We start from the raw sequence: 20263 nt of genomic DNA, 5'->3' as shown, positions 1-20263 counted from the left end.
TAGATTATTTAAACAGTTCTTATAGTAAGTACCGTGTCCATCTAGTTTTAAACTTGTACCGCCGTGTTGAGTAGTGCCGGGGTTGCCTGAGTGGTGGAGTTACAAATAGTCGTTTTTTGAAGATGATTGCCTGAAAGTATGTGATACAATATTTATATTACCATAACATCTACATTCTACATCTAAAACAACTAAAACAAGAATTATAAAAAAAACATTGAAATATATATTTTTTGTGTATTTAAAGTTTATGTTTATATATTAATGTGTTATTTGTGTTATGAATCATTCACTACAAGTTATCTATTTTCAACTACAATCTACAACAAGAGACAGGCGGCAAAGCAGCTAACTAACGAAACTAAAACGGTCTTTATTAGCCTAATATTATTGCGCATTTTTTTTACAATATCAGGATTTAAATTTTATTGCACAACCTTTCCATTGCGTAATAATATTAAAGCCTTATTAACCGATAAATGGTCCCTAAATAATTTTCACCTTCCGCTCTCATCAATCCTCAATAGGACCTATGAATCCATGGTGCTTGAAGATCTGGTGCAATTGTGTTATTATTTAATGTGTTATATATATTAACATTCCCAAAAGCTAATTCCGTTCTGTGCGGGCGTTATATAAAGCCAGTTCCCGGAGCCAGCAAGTGTACGCTTTTTTTAAAGCATATTTAAATTTTTTCTTTTACAGTTGTTTGGTGTTGTTTGGATCATAGCCTCAAGCTCGCTACGATCACCATCTGTGGAGGATTACACCGCGTAAGCTGTTAGTAGTGTGAGGGTTGATTATTATACAATTGAAGGAATATTATTAGTAACTAGTAACGTTACGGCTAATGAATTAACTATTCTTTGTTATAACAACGAATATTTTTAGTCGTTCTAAGGTAAGATAACAAAAGAATGAATTTTCTTTAGTATATATCGTGTAATTTGTAGCTAGCTAGCTATATCTGATAAAATATACATTTAGGAAATTGGTTACAATCAAGTTAAAATATAAAAGAAAATATCATTCGCTTTAATAATATCGTGGCAAAGCCAAACAATACACCGTTAACGTTTCAAGGTCAGGTCGAAACGGTCTCACCTATTTTTACTCAAAGTCAATATAAATTTAATTATATCAAAAGTCTTTTTATATGGAATAGATAAAGCAATAGTTATTCTTATTTTTATTTAAACGACTAAAGAGTTGAATAAAATGAATGATCGATTACGTTAAAAATCATTAATTGTGTTACTAATAAAGTTCCTTCTTTCTTCTATAATTTAGTTTAATACCGTGATATCTATGTTAGTTCTATACAGATTGAATATTTTCAATGAAATTATTTTGTGGAGTTAACTTTGTGGAATATACTAAAAAAATATAATTACGTACTTGGAAGGATTTTTTATATGTATTGTCAATTGAAAATTAATATTTTATTGAAAATATTCTAGTAAATTCTAATTTATAATTACATATTCAAGTTAGTTTTGTTAACTTCGTTGGTGATTCAGTTGAGTATTGTTCTGTAATAATTGAAATCGAGTGAATCTGTTCTGCCAATAGGTGCCAATTCTAAATATTTAATAATATTGCTTATTTAATTTAATTTTATTTAAATTTAGTCATTTCAATTTTTTTTATTATTTTATTATTTTTCATTTAATATATTGCAGTAATTGAATATTATTATCATAACATTAAATAAAATATATTGTGATGTCTACACCCTCACCCATGTTAGGTCCTATCATATCTTTAGGATGATTTGTTTTAATGGCATTCATTCTTCTATTAACAGCTTGTGGGCCCATGCCTGGTGCTAGTGGTCCCGCCGGACCACCAGGCACTCCTGGTGCACCTAGGACAAAAAAGTAATTTTCAGTCATTTTTCTTTCAATATCCGGAGAAATTTGGCGGAAAGTGCTTAAATGTGTTTACATTACCTGTGTACAAAGTTAAAAAGTATTATACACTGTTAAGGACTTACGCATAGGCGGTCTTGTAGGTTCTACGTTAATGACTCTTCGTCTCTTCTTAGGTAGTTTAGCACGCGCTTGCGTGTGAGAATAATACATGGCGAAGTTCGACACTATGACTGGTACTGGTAAAGCTATCGTTAACACCTATATTGGGAATAAACAAATATAAATTAATTTTAATATAACATTATTATTTGTTATTTGAATGCGCTGTGAAAATAAATAAACTGTAATTAAGCTATTTAAACAAGGATTTTGGTGTGGTTTTGTAATTTAGTGAAATGATTCGCAAAATAATTTAAATTGCTATATAAATAAATATTTTTTTTATATTAAAATATACTTACACCAGCCAACGCGCAAAGTGCACCAACGAACATACCAACGTAAGTTTTCGGAGCCATATCTCCGTAACCCACAGTGGTCATCGTCACCAGCGCCCACCACAGCCCGAGAGGTATGCTGTTGAAGTCATTATGAGGATTCGTCTGTATTCTCTCCGCATAATACACAAGGCTGGCAAATATAACTATTCCGAGAACTAAGAAAAACACCAAGAGCGTCAATTCCTTTGCAGATGCTCTAAATGTCTGTATGAGGATTTTGAGACCAGACGAATGCCTGGTCAATTTGAATAATCTCATGATCCTGATTATGGAGAAGAATTCCAGGATGTCCGCGTTTTCTACGTGAGACGCGTATTTTTGGAGAATCAAGTCTATATAGAAGCTCATTGTAGCGATGTAATCGATGATGTTGACGGAAGATTTGACAAATTCACATTTGTTTGGGGAAGATATAAATCTAACAAGTATTTCTAGGGTGAACCACGCGTTGCACACACATTCTATATAGAAAAATGCTATATGGGCGTTTGTTTGCACTTTGTCTAACGCCCAACTTTGTGTTTGGTTTGCCGTCGTCACTGTATAGTTCCTGATCACGGGCACTCTCATGTCCGGGTGGGTTTTCAGACAGAACGATATGATGGACACGCAAATAAAAAACACTGATATCACACCGATGATCTGGAAGAAAAAAGGAAATTAATCATAATTAATTCAAGGCTCGTAAGTGAGCATACTTTTAGCAGTTTCACCTTTTTTGGCAAGATTTTATGTTAATGGCAACTCCCTCTTTTGTAATGAGGCTAAATAACTACCTAATTGACTAGTTAAACGCAAATATCTTCAATAAAAAAACCCTATATGGGAATCGAACCGAATAAATTTATTCCGTAATATTATCTAACATATAAGACCTTAATTTATACTAATTACAGTTCTCTATAAACATTAAGCCTTCCCCTCCATACAAGCACTTGACTAATAGAATTTGCCAAAAGGAAGCCATTGTTAGACGACAAGCGTCCGAGCCCAAGTTAGTTTCAGTATCACAACAAAGGAACTATAGCCGGGTTAAATTAAACCGATTTGCATAGATTTACATGAAAAAGTGTCCTAGAAATTTCACGATAAACACTTTATATCCAAGTCGTAATATCTTTTCTTTGAAAGTAATTGAAAGTTTATGAATTTAAAGTCGTATAGATTGTTGTTTAGCATATACTTATTGTGAAAGGTAAGCAGAAAACGGAGGGGTTACAGTTCTTTTAGCTTTACATTGCATTATTCATATAGAAGCGTAGAGAGGAAACTTAGTGTTAAGAGATCCCGTTCCCCACTTTTCCACCCAATTGTATAAGAAATTTAGAGTTGAGAGTGAAAGAACTCTTTGCCACTCTCTGTCTTGTTACTAAATCGACGAAATAAAAATATTTCATTCTCCTGAATGGGACATCACAATCGCGTTTATAATTACTTGTTTTTACCAAGAACACCTCTAAAATAGTTTTTTTATGTCTTCAAATTATGACAAGCTTCAACTATTTTATTCAACTCCTAACATCTACAGTTCAGAATAGATATTGTTAGCTAGTTTTAGTTTCCAACTAGGTCATATAAATGGAATATCTTCAATATTTTAATAGTATCGATATTGTAAGACTATATCTATACTTCTAAACTTATTATTAAGTTCAAGAGTTTTTGTTTGGCTGAGCGCGTTTATCTAAGAAACTACTGATTTTAGAATCAGTTCAAATTCAATTAGTTGAACATTATATTTTATGTTGGATAGTTCATTTATTGAGAAAGGGCTTTATTACATTACGTAAATAGATAAATAAAATGAGTCATACGTAACTCTTAGTAATTTTAAGTTAGTTAAGTATAGTAAAGTGACAAGTTTATTTCTTTCTTTTCATTAATTAACTATTAACTTGAACGTTGTTTTTAATCATAATTTATGATCAATTTGTTCTTTTTATTTTAGTTTAAGAAAATATTTTAAAAACCTATTTCCTGTTAATTTAAAACAAATATTTCGGATATTTCCAGGCGGCATTTCCCAAAGCTGATTTGGAAAATACGCATTTTATTCGTATAAATTTATCAGAGTGGAATTTGTAAACGGCGATGCAACGATGCAATTACGGTTTTATAATAACTTTAACTTATTTATACAATTTATTTGTACAAATCGAAACCATTCAGCATTATATTTTAATTTCACGTTCCCACAGACACAGTAATTATCATCCCACGTCAGATGTTGCAATGCAATTTTAGTTTTGCAGCTGATAGCTGATATTGGAGCCACCCAACTTATTTTAGTGACGTATAAAAAATATAAATACGTCGTGGCGTATTGGGAAACCACTTGACTGTAAGCACGGCGGTGGTGGGTTCCACTTCCACCAGGAGAAATGTTTTTAGTTTCTCTCTAGTAAGAAGAGGAAGCGCAGCGTTGATTTGAAATTCAAATTCAATTCAATACTTGAAAATTGGGTCGCTTGTGGGAAACGGAATGGTGTGCCACTGGTTCCCTTTTCCTATTCTGCTATATGCGTTATAGAGAAAAGAGAAAAGAAAGTTTAAAAAAATCCATTCAGTAATGTCAAAATTATACCTTAGCAGCGTTAGAACTATAGGGCTCGTCAAACAACGACCACATTTGAGGTTTCAACTGCTGCCACCACGACACTGTTCCCTTGTAATAGTCCTCTTCGAAGCCAAACTTGCGGGCCACCTCCTCATCCGAGGGTTTCTCAGTATCCAGGTCCAAGCGGTCCAGAACTGCTAGGGTTTCTTGCGTGTCACGATGCTAGAACAAAAGTTTTTTTTTAGTTTTTTTGCCTATTGTACATATGTACGCATAGTACCTATACTAGTTATATTAAAAAATGTATAGTCATTTTGTGTATTGATAATTTGTACTAATAAAGATAAATATATAATTTAATATAAATTAAATTTTATTTAATTTTTTTCCACTTTATGACATGTCCAAGTAAATGTTAAACATTTTTATGGAATAAAGATATCTTGACTTTGAATAATGGCATGGTTTCTTAAAATGTAACTTGATATTTTTATCATATTTTTTTGGTTCACATCAGCATAAGCCTAAAATATGCGTAATACATCTGTATCTGTAGTAGATGTAGTAGGGAATCTCGAGAAAGGAGAGGAGAGCCTTAGCACTAGATTCCCAGGTTGCTACTTTTCCATTTGCGGTTGCCAGGTTCTATGTGCGGAATATAGCGTGGAGCTGAAAAAAAAATGTATATGTACTGAAGTAAAAAATTCAAGCAGATAGATATATTTAATATTTTTCTTGATAACCAAAAAAATCGGCATGGATAAATTTAACCCACAACCATCACCAGTATATTTGTTCGCTCTCCGCTCTCCGCTATCCGTCGAATTTTAGAGGCATTGTGTGCTGTGTTTTTTGTTTTTTTGCCTCGTTAAGCACAAAAAAGAAGAAGTAAAAATATTATATAATTAGAAATTTAATATGTTTGAAATTATAGGTAAAAGTAACCTACCTATCACTAGAAAATATTGTACTGGAAAAATACGGGCAAAGATGTACGCGGATAGCTAGTGTAAAATATTTTCAAAATTCATACTTATACTTATTATTTATACTTATGTCACTAAAAACCTTCGAACACGTTAATTAGGTACTCATGTAAGCAATATGGTTGCTTTGAAGTTGTATAATTAGAGATAGCTGCGTGCTTTAATTTAAAGATATATTATTTTTTTTGTTTCAATTTGTAATTTATAGTATTATTTTTTTCACGCTGTACCTCGTACATAGAAATGAACCTAGTGTCTGACGCAACTCAACGCCGTGATATTACAATTTTTGTTCGCTTCAGGGGTAGAAGTAAAAGAAAATCTAGTGCCAAAACACTCCGCTCCCGCTAATCTTAACATACAATAGGAATCATAAAACGAAAAGTAAAGCTTTTTAAAATTAGCCCAAAAACGTTTCACAGATATAAATTTTTAACCATTCGTCCATTAATTTACAATAAATTCTTCTCATCCGTCGCCGGTTTTCCGCAAAACCGCGAAATATGTACATTTATTTGGGGCGTAAATTTTGATCTTCAAAACATTTTCCGTGTGAATAAATTTTGGTCAACGCTATTATGTTATTTTTATACTCGTTTTTTTTTTATTATATACATATTAGAGACTGTCGTAGCTCAGGGGACAGGTGCTGATTGCAAACGCGAGGGTTGTGGCTTCGATTTCTACCTGGGGAATGCAATATTAAATATTTTCATTTTCTCGCTCTGATAACGAAGTTCCGTCAATCAACACGCAATGCTTCAAGAATTTGACAAACGACAAATATCTTAACACTAACTTAAATGCAGGATAGAGCGTGAAACTAATAACGCCGCGCTGTCATTTGATAGAAGAGCGAAAAACAAAACTAAACCATTCTCGCGAGTGGGAATCGAACCCAGAACCGTACCGCTTTACTACGGCGGCCTCAATAAACATAAAGCCTATATACCTATAAATATCTGTATAGTGAATCAAAAGCGTATCTCATTATACACGCGAGAGATTGAATAGGTTCTGATTTACACCTGAGAATATAGGTCAAAATATTCTGTCGTAGACGTCATTACCGTCTTCTTATCGATGATTTAAAGATGGTTGCATACTTATTTGTATTTTTTATTTATTTTCAGCATTCCACTATACGCCGCACATAACAGGGAACAGAGGGAACCTTGGAACCTAGTGTTTAGATACAAGTTTTCGATAAGATATTTTCCATGTTTCGGTAAATTCTGGAGAAATGCTATGCTTTGTATCGTTACCAGAACAACGGGAATATTAAATATTTCAACTTTTCTGGTGGAAATCGAACCCCCAATATGTGTCGTTTAAAGTCACGTTTGTGCCCCTGCACCATTACTGATCTCAAAGTAAAAAGTATAATACATCAAAATATTGAATAAACTTTAATATAACAATTCTATATTATTTATGATACACACCTGAGTAAGTAGGTCGAAATGTTCTTCAGTAGACCTCATTACTGCCTCCATATTGATATTTTAAAGACACGGGTACATTTGTACATATTTTTTTTTTATTAAATTATTTATTTTTGGTTATATTATGATATTATATTATTTCATCGTGCCGTGACGGTATATACGACAAGTTATGGGTTCGATTTCTCGAGAAAATTAAATAATTGAACATTTTAATTTCCTCACTGTGGTAATGAGGCTAAATGCAGCGTTGAGTTTCGCCACTCAACACACAATGCCTCAAGGATTCGACGGAAAGTGTAAAAATGAAGTTCTTTCTACTACGTGTGGATTGTACTATGTGTTTCTACTCAGTTCCTCACGCACCACCCAATTATTGAGACGTGTGTTGAATAGCGATATCCAATGACACACTTACACTTACAGCGAATAAACAAAAAAACCCAATTTTAAGACACTCTGCTCCCCAATTTCCACCAATTTTTGAGACATTGAGTGTTTAGAGACGCAGTGTTGCCAGAGAAAAGAAATAAAAGTAATTTATTCAGTAACAAAAGCCGTGGAGGCCGCATTGCCTGAATTCAATTGGAGAAGATTAGTCAAAATATATATTTCAATAAAATGTTAGAGGGTCCGCCCGAAGCCCGCCCACTCTTTTACAGATATTAAGAAGAAAGTGTTATTTTACGTTCATATTTTCGCCCACATTCCATTATCTTTGCTTTGGTTTTTAATTTTTTTTTATCTATATTATGAAAAGAGGGGATTGTGGTTAAATGGGATGGTATCTGAATGTAAACCAGGTGGGCATTGCTTCTATTTCAGGGAAATTCGAGGGAATTCGAGGGAATTATTGTATTATATTTTTTGACTGGGAATGGTGTGTCTAAACACCAAGTTCTTATCGTGCTCATTTGCAAGAATGATTCATAAGTCATGTTCGTTTATCCGCACAGGTAGGACAGAGTGCGACGTTGAGTTTCGTCAATCAACAAATATTATCTTCAATTCAGACAGGAGATAGGGAACTACACTCCCTCCGCCTACCCTGCGATATGCGTGATACAGCGTGAATAAAAAAAACAATCAAAAATCAATACCATACCTAAAATACACAACCAACCAACAAAGAGAATATTACCAAATAAGGTCACGTAACTCCATATCTCCTTATCGTTACAATATCAGTAACATCGAATTCAATATTGGTGAAAGTTATCACACCATAAAAACTGAATAGCGACAAATGAGGAAAGTTTGCCTTGTGGGCATTAAGATTGCGGGTGGAATTTTTTAACCGATTTCGAAAAAAGAAGGTTATTAGTTTGCTGTGTATATATGTCATAGGGTACTTTTGGAATTGGATATATTTAGGCTTCCAAGCACGTGAGCTAAAAGTTCGTAAGTGTGTAATATGTTTTTACATTTACGCTGGATCCTGACATGGCAGAGTAGGCAGTGGGAACCTACTATTAAGACACTTCCGTTTACCATATTCCACCGATTTCTGGAGGTATTGCACCAGAGCGATGAAAAGAAAATATTAAATATTTCATTTTCTGGAGTGAAAACCAAAACACTTACGTGTCTCGTTTGCAGTCGCATGCTTCAGCCCCACGACTGACCTCTGGTACTGTTTGTATTTATTTATTAAAATATTTTGCTTCAATGAATTATTTTCAATTCGTTGCTCTACTCAATACGCAATGTCTCGAAAATAGAGAGGTGCGTGGGGGACGCTGTGTCTGTGGGGACATTAGGTTCCCTTGCCAACCATGGTATATATAGAATACGGCGTAAAGCTAAAATAATTCATATTATGGATTTAAATATTTATAATCTCAAATGATATAACAGCACCTCTGTGGGTGTAAGAGTGGGTTTATGTACATAAGCCTACGTTGTTTGAGTTCCGTTACGTAGGCACATTTTCCTGTTCTTGTTTCCATTCCCTTAGTTATATAATATTTTAATTCCTAATTATACACCTGTAAACCTTTATTTGAAAAAATAGTAAATTTTTATTTGTAATTATACACCTGTTTAAAACATATATGCATCTAACATCTTGCATATGCATCAAAATCGTTTTTTCTACTTTTGTGACATTTCCAAGTAAATGTTAAGCATTTTTATGGAATAAAGATATTTTGAGTTTGACTTTGACTAACAAAGAAACTAATATGAAAAATTAAATGATTTACTATGGGCCCGTTGTGGCGCAAATGTACAAGGGCTTGTGTTGTGCATTTGCACCACTGTTAATAAAAGCATGTTATCCTTACCTGCGTATAAGTCATCCAGCAGCACGGCTCCACCTGGTTTGCGTCCAGCCCCCAGAACTCGAGTTCCTCTTCGAAGAGCGGCCCACATACGTCGGTTGGATAGTGGAGTTTACCGGTCCTGTGTGGATAGACGTAGTTATAGCTATGTAAGATCAAGGCAAAGCGCGGCGTTGAGTTTCGAAACTGAACACGTAATGCTTCAAAAATTTTCCGGTGCGTGGGGAAGGAGTGTCTCAACACTAAGTTTATATTATATAAGATTATGTTTTTTTTATAATATTTTAAAATATGGTGATGCAGTGGGACGATGTTAGAGGGTCTACGAAATAGTTGAGAATTTGATTCTCAGTGAAGAAGTTTACTTATTTGGTTTGTTTATTAAATACTCATAGTCAGCCACAATTTTGTTTTTGTCGATTTTAAAACATAAAATAGATATAATTAGTTTTTTTTCCGTTGCCATAGGATTTTTCGATTTCCTCTTTCCTGCAGTGCCACGCGAGAAAATTATGAGCCTTTGCTGGGCAATACAACTCCACAAACACTTTACTATCAAAAGAATATCAGATATAACATTATTTTGACTCTAGTATTATTATCAGAACATTCTTTGTTGCTTGTTTGAGAAATGTCGTAGCTGTGGACTACAAAAGCATCTTGAAATGTAACTTGAAACCACTGGTGTTTTAAAAGACATTTTAAAGAAAGAAAGACATTATAAATCGCTATACAATTCACAATCTTTATTGTTTTTATTTTTATAGTTTCACGCAGTATCCTACACATAGCATGGTAGGCAATGGGAACCTGAGAATTTAGTGTTGAAACACTTAGTTCCCATTAAGACATTTCCGTTCTCCATGTGTCTCACTACCAGACCAAGAAAATGGGAAAAAATGTTGCAATATCAATTACTGAAAGTGATGTAAATATAAAATAGGTTTTGGTAAACAAAAATAAAACTTAAACCAAATCGTCACTCCACCTCCGATAATTAATCAATGTCGGCACCCGAATGAACGCGGAAACACAGATAGAGCCCCATTAGACCCCCCATTAAGTTAATGGGACAAATAACACGATTAATTAATGACAAACTTTAAACTTTGCTTTGGAATTTTAATTTGGAATATTCGAAATAGTTGGGATACAAGTTATCCGCTTTCAGTTTGAATTATTTTTTGTTTGAATTTCTTTCTAGATTATTTGCATTTGCATAGAGTAAATAAGAGCATTTAACAAACTTTACTAAAGTATATACTTATGTATGTCTTAATAAAAGGTTCCTGCCCTATACCGCGTAGTGGGTTACGCGGTATAGGGCGCGTACCAAAAAAAAGTTTTATATTATTATAAACTCATATTATTGCATGAAATAAATATATTTTCGTGTAATTTCAAAAGAACGAAATATATTATGTTGACGATTTATATTATAATCTTTTATTTTTCTACTTAATGATATTTAAAGCTTAAAATAAAAGCTTGTGTAAAAAACTCCCTACACAGATGCTAACGATAAGTTTTTAAGTTTTATGCTTTATTTTAGCTCGACGATCAATAGAAAACGAAAGGCCTAGCGCTACAATTTCCTCTGAGGGGCAACATCATCCTCATGTACGTGACCTTTCTTCAGCATCGTCTGTTCCTTATAGGTCAACCGAGGTTACTACCTGCTTTTTTTGCCATGCACTGAAGCTTCATAAATCTTCTTTATCATTCTTTTTCTTGATTCCCAAATCACCTTTTCTTCTTTATTCTCACTGTGACATCCTCGCATAATTTAAACTAGTTATTGGTAAAGATGAGAAATATATGAGAAATGACGTTTAGTTAATTAATGATTTCTTATTCCGTTTCAAAATACAGCTATTTGATAAATAATAAAGAAACGATTCAGAATATATCGATAAAGACCAATTAAAACAGCTGTAAAGGAATATAATGGAAAAATGTATTTCTTTAATGAACGTTCCTTGTACCAATTTAATGAGACTATTGGTAAATTATGTAAAAAAGAAAAGAAAATATATTTATAATATTTTTCTTTCTTAATGAAATTTTTCTAGTGAAGTAGAAATAAACGTGCTATAAAACATGATCGTCGTGGGTTTCGAGACACTTAGACAAGACACTTTACATGTTAAGTAGGGAACGAGGATTCCTAACATTAGGTTCCTTTTACCTTGGAGCGTGGAGATAAAACAATAAAATGAAGTACATTAGCATAACGCTTTGTTATACCAGGATAGGCAGATACAACCTAGTGGCAAGACACTCTTTTCTCCACTTTGAAATCCAAGTTGAACACACGGCAAATTTAAAATAATTTACATTTCATCATTCTTCCGAATGGGAATCGAACCTATAGTCGTTGCGTTTATAGTGAAATGCTGTCTCAGTGCGCCACGCCTCAGTCACCTACTGTACCATTTCCACTCAACATTTCTAATATTTATTGTTTTAAATCCTTACTTATATTAAAAGAAATACATATTTTAAAAGGTGAGTGCTCAAATAAATCAGTTTTTGGAAAGCTTCATAAGTTTCGGGAGTGAATTCGAAAAGGTTGCCGAATGATTTGGTAGGATTTTGAATAAATGATGGATCTCAAGGTTTTACAACAAAAAGCACTTTAGTTTATTTTTAAAGAGAAATGACGAATATGTTTTGGTTATAAATTGTAAAATATATTGTATATTCCAGAAAATATATAGAACAGATTGAGGTAGAAGGAACCTGGTGTTGAGATACTCTTTTACACTTCGGTGCTTACGATATTGCGCGGTGGTGGTACTGAGTGGCAGAACTCCCCGCCTTATCATAAAAGTTTGATATCTCTTATGATAATTTTCCCGCTCTTTGTTTGACTGCAATTGGTTATATTTTTCTTTTAGTTTCATTCTTTATCTTTGTGTAACAGTGGAGTAGTCGTATAGAACGGAGCTCTGAGTAAGAGCTCTCTGAGTAAGTTTCATCGTCCACTGTAATCAACCTCTTTAGCCCTCCAGAAGAGTCTTAGAAGAAGAATCTTCTGCTTGTTACAGTAAGGACAAGTTATGGCCGCCAACTTCATTGCAGCCACGACTCGTCGACCACACTATACGTGTTCATCGTCCAGTATCATCGATTTACTATATCTTACTATCTTAGAGACTAAATAAGAATTATTTTATAATATTTTTTGTCACATACCTGTAATAATTAAGGACCTGTGCGAAAACCCCCGGGTGTCTGTCAAAGAAGTACTCGTTGAGCACCGGGTCGTAGTTCGCGAGCGCCTCCGTCAGCCGCGAGAGGCGCGTCGCCGGGATCTTTTTCAAGGTAGCCTTGTACGTCTCGTGCCTGATGCCGCCCACGTTCAGTACGACGCGGTTCTCCGCGTCCATGTTGAGAAGATTCATTTCTGTTGACAAAGTACATTTGTTTTTGGTAAGAGGTCTCTAAATGTAATTTTTAAGGTTCCGTTTATGAAGAAGAAAAACTGCCAATTTGCCTTGAGGAATTCAAATTTAATCCAAACAATTTCCATATATATAAAAATACCCAAAATAGAATCGAACTGACTACCATTCCCTACAATCTCTTGCTCATCTCCTTACACCATATAACAAAACAAACGAAACACTAGACACAAGCATAAATACACGGCTCGGTCGGTCGGTTAACATAATATTCATATGGAGATCACGTGAATTATTCACTAGGCGACCGCTGTCGGACCCTGTTATTACAATTTTGGTTGGGATGGGGATGAAAGGAAGTCGTACTAGTTTGGTTCCCTGGTTTTACTTGTTGTGCTAGTAAAGAAAGGTTTTTATGAGATTTTATGGCTTGAAGGAAACATGTAAGTTGTAAAGTCACCGTACAAAAGATGATTGAAGACTCGGGCTCGAAAAATAATGTAAGTAGGCAGAGAGACCTTGTGTTAAGACACTCCGTTCCCTATTTTCATTCAAATTCTGGAGAAATTGCCTGTTGAGTGGTGGAAAACAACGCCGGTTTTTCCTAGCATCCCCAAAATTCAGCTTTTAGAAACTTAATAGGAACAGATTATTTTTATACTGTAAGCTACAAGGTTTCCCCTGCCTACCCTTTTACATACTACAACAAATACTTACTGACAATATCTCCTCAACCCAACAACTAGGATGCACCGCTACGGAGACCGGCTCTGGCCTCTACGCCACATTACTTCTATATAGTCGTCTTCTAGTCGACTAAACCTGGCTTGCGGTGGCATTGCTTGATTTGATTATGATTTTAATCTGTAACAAAAGAAAATAATATTTAAAATAAATGTAAATGTATAAATGGAAATGAAAACTTTGCAAAAGGAACAGAGTGTCTTATCACTAGGTTACCTCTGCCTCATATATACGAGGTACAGCGTAAAGTTAAAAATGAATCAAGTGCGATTACCATACGCCCACCGATGGTTCCATACCAATTTCATTATTATAGTTCAACGGTACGTAAAAACTTTTTTCTATTTTTCGTCGTATCCTCTTTATGCCCTATTTTTCGCCTCCGCAAGAGTCCCCTCTATAGTTTTGAATATATCTGCAAACTCCATACAAATGCAACAAAACCTTCTGCTGCTTACACAATCGTATCCTTATATTTCGTTGACTTAAAAATCAAAGTTTTTTCTGTGCTCTAAGCTATTATAGAAAAATGATATTCAGAGAGAGAGAGACGGACTATAAAATGATCATACGGACGTTAGTATGACCTGAGCAATAATAAAAATTAAAATGAATGACACTATTACTATGATATTATTTAATAATATCAATAAAAATATAACAAAACAATCTTTTGTTTCACATTATCAAGTAAAAGCATTTAACTTCCAATAGTTCCCAACCATTATATCCTGGTCTCCGAAGCAACTATTAATCTTCCTTACAACAATTTATCATGGGATTTACTCTTTTCGACGTCAATGAACCGTGTATCGAACGTTCCCTTGGACTGTCTTTATTTATATCTTTTTTATTGTACGTGATAGATAAACTCTAATGAAATTAGATTTAAGCGTTTACTATTGTTGATCTTTTGTAGTGATAAAGTTAGTGATAAATCACTTTTTTTATTTATTAGGTGACAGATTATGCTGTTGTTCTTTATATAGTTGGATGGCGATTAGGCGGCGGTGGTGGGGTTAATTAAATTTAACAATACCTATATAATAAGAAAACTTTAGATTGACATGTCATATTTCGACGCCTAAAGCTATGTTATAATTGGATATCTTTAAAACTTTGTCGGTGAATCATGTACTCGTAAATAAAAAAAAAAATCAGCTTCATGCTGTATCCTGCACACAGCAGGGTAGGCAGAGGGAGCCTAGTGTTAAGATACTCCGTTCCCCACTTTCCACAGAATTCAGGAGGCATTACGTGATGCGTAAACTCAACGCCTTACTTTTCCTCTTTACCAGAGAGAGGAAATTAACATATTAAATAGTCTATCCCTTGAAAGGGAATCGAATTCATAACCTATCACGTTTTGCCTCTTTTGTTTTTATAAAAATATTAAAAAACCTCCACTCTCCGCTAGTATGCAACAAAATAGCGTGAAATAATTTCATAGCATCATAAACAAGCAACAAAAGTGTATTCTTAAAGCCTGTTCTTATTAAAATAGTACAATTTCGCGATCTATGCGCGACAGATTTCATTTAACACTTGTCGACGGAAAAGGAACCGTATCCCTTTATAGTAAAGTCCACTTTAGTTGTATTTTTTCTAATTTTTTACCGCTGGGAGCCATATGAAATGTAGCTACGCAAAACAAAGGACAAACCACAGACTGAAAATTGTGGATAAAAAATAAAAAGAACAAAAAAGATTCAATTTCACCTATTTCTAGTGTACGACTGTACGGCAGAATATACATATCAATTCTGTTGAAGGTTGTTGATTTGAATTGGTTTTGTGGATGGAATGGTTAGAAAAAATAGAAAAATAGTATTTTTTTTTGCAAGTTTCATGTTTATTTTTCGTCTGTAACAGCAGTGTAGGCGGAGAGAATCGGCTCGACGAATTCGAGACACTAAGTGTTGAGGAGCGGAACTGAAATCCACACTTAGTCCAGTCCAGTAGTAGTACCAGAGCTGGGAAATAATAGTAGATTCACCTGAACGAGCAGTTCCCTTGTGCCACGACGGCCTCATAGTGATTTTTTGTATTTTTTTAAGCTTCACGCTTCAAAGAGGGGCCTGGGAACTTAGCCTTAAAACACTCTGTTCTCATTAAAACACTTCTCTCCCTCTTTATACTGCTACATGCGGCATATAAGTCCTTACGACAAAATTTATATAGAATATTCATTAACCCCCAGTACAAAGCCAAAGCGGAAAATTAGCTTTATATATAAACAATTTGGGTCAAGAATGGGAAATGGAACGTACAGTCATGTAAGGGGAAAGCAGTGATAAAGTAAACAATAGGTGCGTCCTTGACCTGGGGGATTGTGCGAACTATGAAATAACTATTATACGTAGGAATTCATGTATAATTGATAATAATAATATATTATGCTGGCCGTCGTAGCGCAGGGGTACAATGTGACACATAATGAAATAAATGCTGTAAAATTCGGCAGAAAGTGGAGAACGGAGTGTTTTAACACTAGGTTAGGTAATAACAGACACAACGCGTTTGAATATTTCTGTAATCTTCAAAAAACGTTAGGTCACGATTTGAACCTACAATCACCAATCAAAAATAATATAAAATTAGAACCTAAATAACATAAATGTAAAACCTGGTTGTTAATTATGGCTACATATATTTAAATTTAATATAAAACCCCAAAACTTCTAACAAAAAAATAAAAAAGAAAAACATCCCAAAAGTATAACTATTCATCATTCACCGCGGTAATAACTTTTGTGGCTCACAAATCACCGCGAGGTCTTCTATTAAAATCTCAGAGCGATCTGACATTTCGGTGATAGTGAAGGCCAAAAAAATTACTTTGAATGTACCTATATTTTGTGTAGGAATAGATAATAGTGCATATATTAGACGGTGGTGTGGTGTGCATATAGCAGGATAGGCCTAGAGAACCTGAAACATAGTGTTGAGACACTCCGTTTTATTCCATTACGACTTGCCCGTGCCCTTGTGCTTTCTTCCTTTTACTAGAACTATAGATAATGGACAGTTATAGTGGAGAGGAAGATAGGACGCGCTCTTGGTTTTTATTCGGAAGAGCTTCGTTATGACAATGAAATATTGTAGAGTTTCCAGTTACTTTAATAAACTTCTTATGGCAAATATGTTATTAGAACGATACCTTCCGTTGGTATTATATAAAACTCATGTGTTGCAAATATAACTTTCTTTACATTGTTATCTCTGAATTTCTAAAAGATTTTATATTACACACTATCACAATTATAAAAGGTTCTAACCACTAGACACATAAGGAGCCAAAGCATTATTCATCTATATATATAAAATCGAAAGGTCACTCACTCATCACGAAATCTCAGAAACTACATGTGCTAGGAATCAGAAATTTTGTATAGGAGTTATTTGTAGGACGTAGGTGCTCGCTAAGACGGGAATTTGCAATATTCGACTTCTAAGGGGTTGTTTTTGGGGTTGAAAGTTTGTATGAAACTTCGTTACTACAAATGCTAGGAGTCTCAAATTTTGCATGGACGTCACTTATAGGACGTAGGTACTCATGGAGACAGAAATTAATAATAACGTAGTTCACGCAGGCGAAGCCGCGAGCGGGCCGCTAGTTAAATATATAAATTAAAGGAGTTCGGGAAATCAGTTACAAGTTTCATGCTGTATCACATATAGAAATCTAGACAGAGAGAACCCAGTCTCAATTTCTACCCAATTTTTTCTTATCAGAACGAAGTTAGAACATTCACTCCACCAAGTGAGAATCGAACCTACAACTCTCACGTTTACAATCAACTGCATTATCGTCTTTACATTGTGAAATAGTCGATTAATTATTAACGTTTATATTAAATGTAATCACAAATAACAGTTCTCTATCAAACAATTTCTAATAACGCTCCGATCGAAATTAAATGGGAATTAGGTTAAACACTGGCACCGGAAATCCGTGGTTTCGATTAAGTCGACATGTTGAATTAGTTCAGTTACTTATATTGTATAGGTAGTATCGATTTACATAGTTGTAACTACATATATTGTTTGATTGAGGCAAACAGGAACACAGTGTTAAGAAATTTTCTTTCAATTTATCCGCTCTATTTGGAGAATATAATGGCGGAGCTCAACACCGTGTTTTGGGACTTTGTCCTTTACTTTTAGTCTATAGATATAGCATTCAACATGTGAGGAAGAATCATGTTTAATTCTTGCCTCTGATAACAAGAAGCAAAACCCGGTATTGTGTTACGTCACTCAACACGTAATGCCTTAAAAAATTGGCAGTGCATATGGAACGGAATATTGTAGCACTAAATTCTCTCTGCCTACTTTGATGTATGCGAGAATAGAATAGAGTTCCGTTACAGTACAAATAGCTTCGAGTGCAGCCAAGAGTCTGTATAAATAGCAAAAAGCATAGCCAAAATTACCAAGATTAAACATGTAGTTTCTTTGGGAAGTGTACGAGAGTAAAAGAATAATTCGAAATACATAACCTACGTGAAATATGAATCTAATACCATCACGTTCAGACAGGTAAGTGCCAACTGCGCTACAATAGCGTTAAGTATCGATCAGTATATCAAATTAGGCACTTACCTCTGTAATGCTCTATAACGACCCATTCAAGACGCGATTTAAACGTACATTTATCGTAACAATCTACGTGAATTATATTGTGATGGGAATCCTTTGAGATTGAAAATCTTAGAGGCTTTACAGACGATTATGTGTTTTATATAAAATGTATTTTAAGCATTTTTAAGGGGACAAAGCAGACAAGACAAGTAGCCGCCCGCTACTTCGCTTGTATGGACTTTCAAACATGAAACTGGACTGATGTCATATCAGACACTCTATTATCTTTTATATATCTTTATCTATTATCTTTTATATCTCTTTCCTAATTATAGTTGTTCGTGAGATATTTTAAATATTTCATTCTCATATTATTATGTAAATGAGAAATGCCATTATTTTTACTTTGCAATGTCTCGAAAATTAGGGAACGGTGTGTCCTAACACTCGTTGCCTCTGCCTACCTTGCTATGTAGGAATAGGCGTGAAAATTCTACTGTTCCAGAAAATTATAATATAAAAATTAAGGACTTTATTCTCTCGAAAAATTCTTACAGGAAACCCAATCTCTATTTCTATCAAAATAGGGAATTTCATTGTTCCGTTCCGTACTATCGAACGTATAATTTGTTTTACCTTGACTAAGCTGTTGTTTTCGTTCCGTTGTCACGGCAACGGTAACACAACCCGCCTGACACTGACGTGCGTGGCGCTCGACGTACGGGCGGTTGCGTACCAAAATCTTGATTTGAGTTCCTTTACTTGGATCAAAATGCAGTATCATTTCTTTTATGGTAAATTTTTCTAAGTTTTTTTTACCTTCATGCATTTTCTCGTATATCATGATGGAAAGAGGGAACTTAGTGTTTGGATACTTTCTGCTAAAATTTTTGTTTTTGTTTGGCATAGGGAAACTGGGGCTAAGACACTCCGTTCCTATAAAGACATTTCCTTTTCTCACTTTCCGCCGAATTCTGAAGGCAATTACGTGTTGAGTGGCGGAACTCAACGCCGAGCTTTTGGCTCGTTACAAGAGAAAGAAATTGAAAACTTAAAATATTTCATTTCTATGAGTGATAATCGAACCCATAACCTGTACAGTCCTCGCTTGTGCCCCTGCGCCACGACTGGCCTCAAACTAAATGACAACCCTAAATAGGTACAAATATTCAAATAACAGAATGCAAATGTCTGTTTTGCCAGTATTGACCCAGATATGAAAGTTAGATATAGTAGCAATCCACAGCAAAAATATTCAAATGATTTAGAGGTTTTTTAGATTTTTATGAAAAAACGTTATGTTATTCGTTTTTTAAATTCCACTATCCGTATCATTCAATCTATCCCGCATTATACGGGAAACGCGTGAAAGATGGTTGTACCGTAATTAATATCGAAATGCTATTAGAAAAGTTAGCTCAGCGTTGCCTACAAGAGCACTTCAAACACAAAAATACTTCTAATTTTACAAGCTTAAGCCGCATTTTCGAGTTTTCGAAATGAAAGGAAGCACCAAAACTTTCACATCGCTTGGGGAATCTTAAATTATTGAAAAAACACTGTTCTCAAATTAATTATACACTTTTCTTTTAGGGTTTATGCTGTATGCTATGTGGTAGACAGAGGGAACCTGGGAACCTAGTGTTAAGTTACACCGTTCCTATAAAGGCACTTCCGTTCCTTACTTTATAAAACCTACGAAATAAACAAAAAAATACCCGTAATATTTACTAAGCAGTAAAGGTAAGAGAATATCCTAAGCCTAGTGGAAAAGCAAATAAACAGTAGATTATATTTTCAGAATTTGTAAAAAATACGCTCATTTTTCACATTAAATCCTTCGAGAGGCACATTGTAGAAGACAACAAGATGATCTCATTATTT

The 20263-nt window shown here is 34.4% G+C and overlaps 1 protein-coding gene across 5 annotated transcripts in view; it reads right to left on the bottom strand.

The window, feature by feature from the left end:
• Window positions 1-20263, bottom strand: part of LOC146539266 (potassium voltage-gated channel protein Shaw-like) — a 52994-nt gene that overhangs the window by 4780 nt on the left and 27951 nt on the right. For 2 of the 5 annotated variants that reach the window (XM_085185468.1, XM_085185467.1), the window contains 7 exons: window positions 13769-13915; window positions 12843-13053; window positions 9648-9765; window positions 4959-5153; window positions 2336-3016; window positions 1997-2132; window positions 1742-1867 (listed from right to left, as the gene is read on the bottom strand). In XM_085185468.1, coding sequence (XP_085041594.1) covers window positions 1742-1867; window positions 1997-2132; window positions 2336-3016; window positions 4959-5153; window positions 9648-9765; window positions 12843-13051 — 1465 coding nt within the window. In that variant the 5' untranslated portion in view covers window positions 13052-13053; window positions 13769-13915. Of the gene's footprint in view, window positions 1-32; window positions 131-514; window positions 755-1741; window positions 1868-1996; window positions 2133-2335; window positions 3017-4958; window positions 5154-9647; window positions 9766-12842; window positions 13054-13768; window positions 13916-20263 lie in introns of those variants that run through there. The other 3 variants (XM_085185469.1, XM_085185470.1, XM_085185471.1) reach the window with 3 other exon arrangements.

The sequence above is a fragment of the Heliconius melpomene genome, chromosome 5, assembly GCF_056956725.1.
Source record: "Heliconius melpomene rosina isolate 202511_hmr_F chromosome 5, ASM5695672v1, whole genome shotgun sequence".
Lineage (NCBI taxonomy): Eukaryota > Metazoa > Arthropoda > Insecta > Lepidoptera > Nymphalidae > Heliconius > Heliconius melpomene.
Note: the sequence above shows the minus strand (reverse complement) of the source record. Positions and strands in the feature narration are given on the sequence as shown.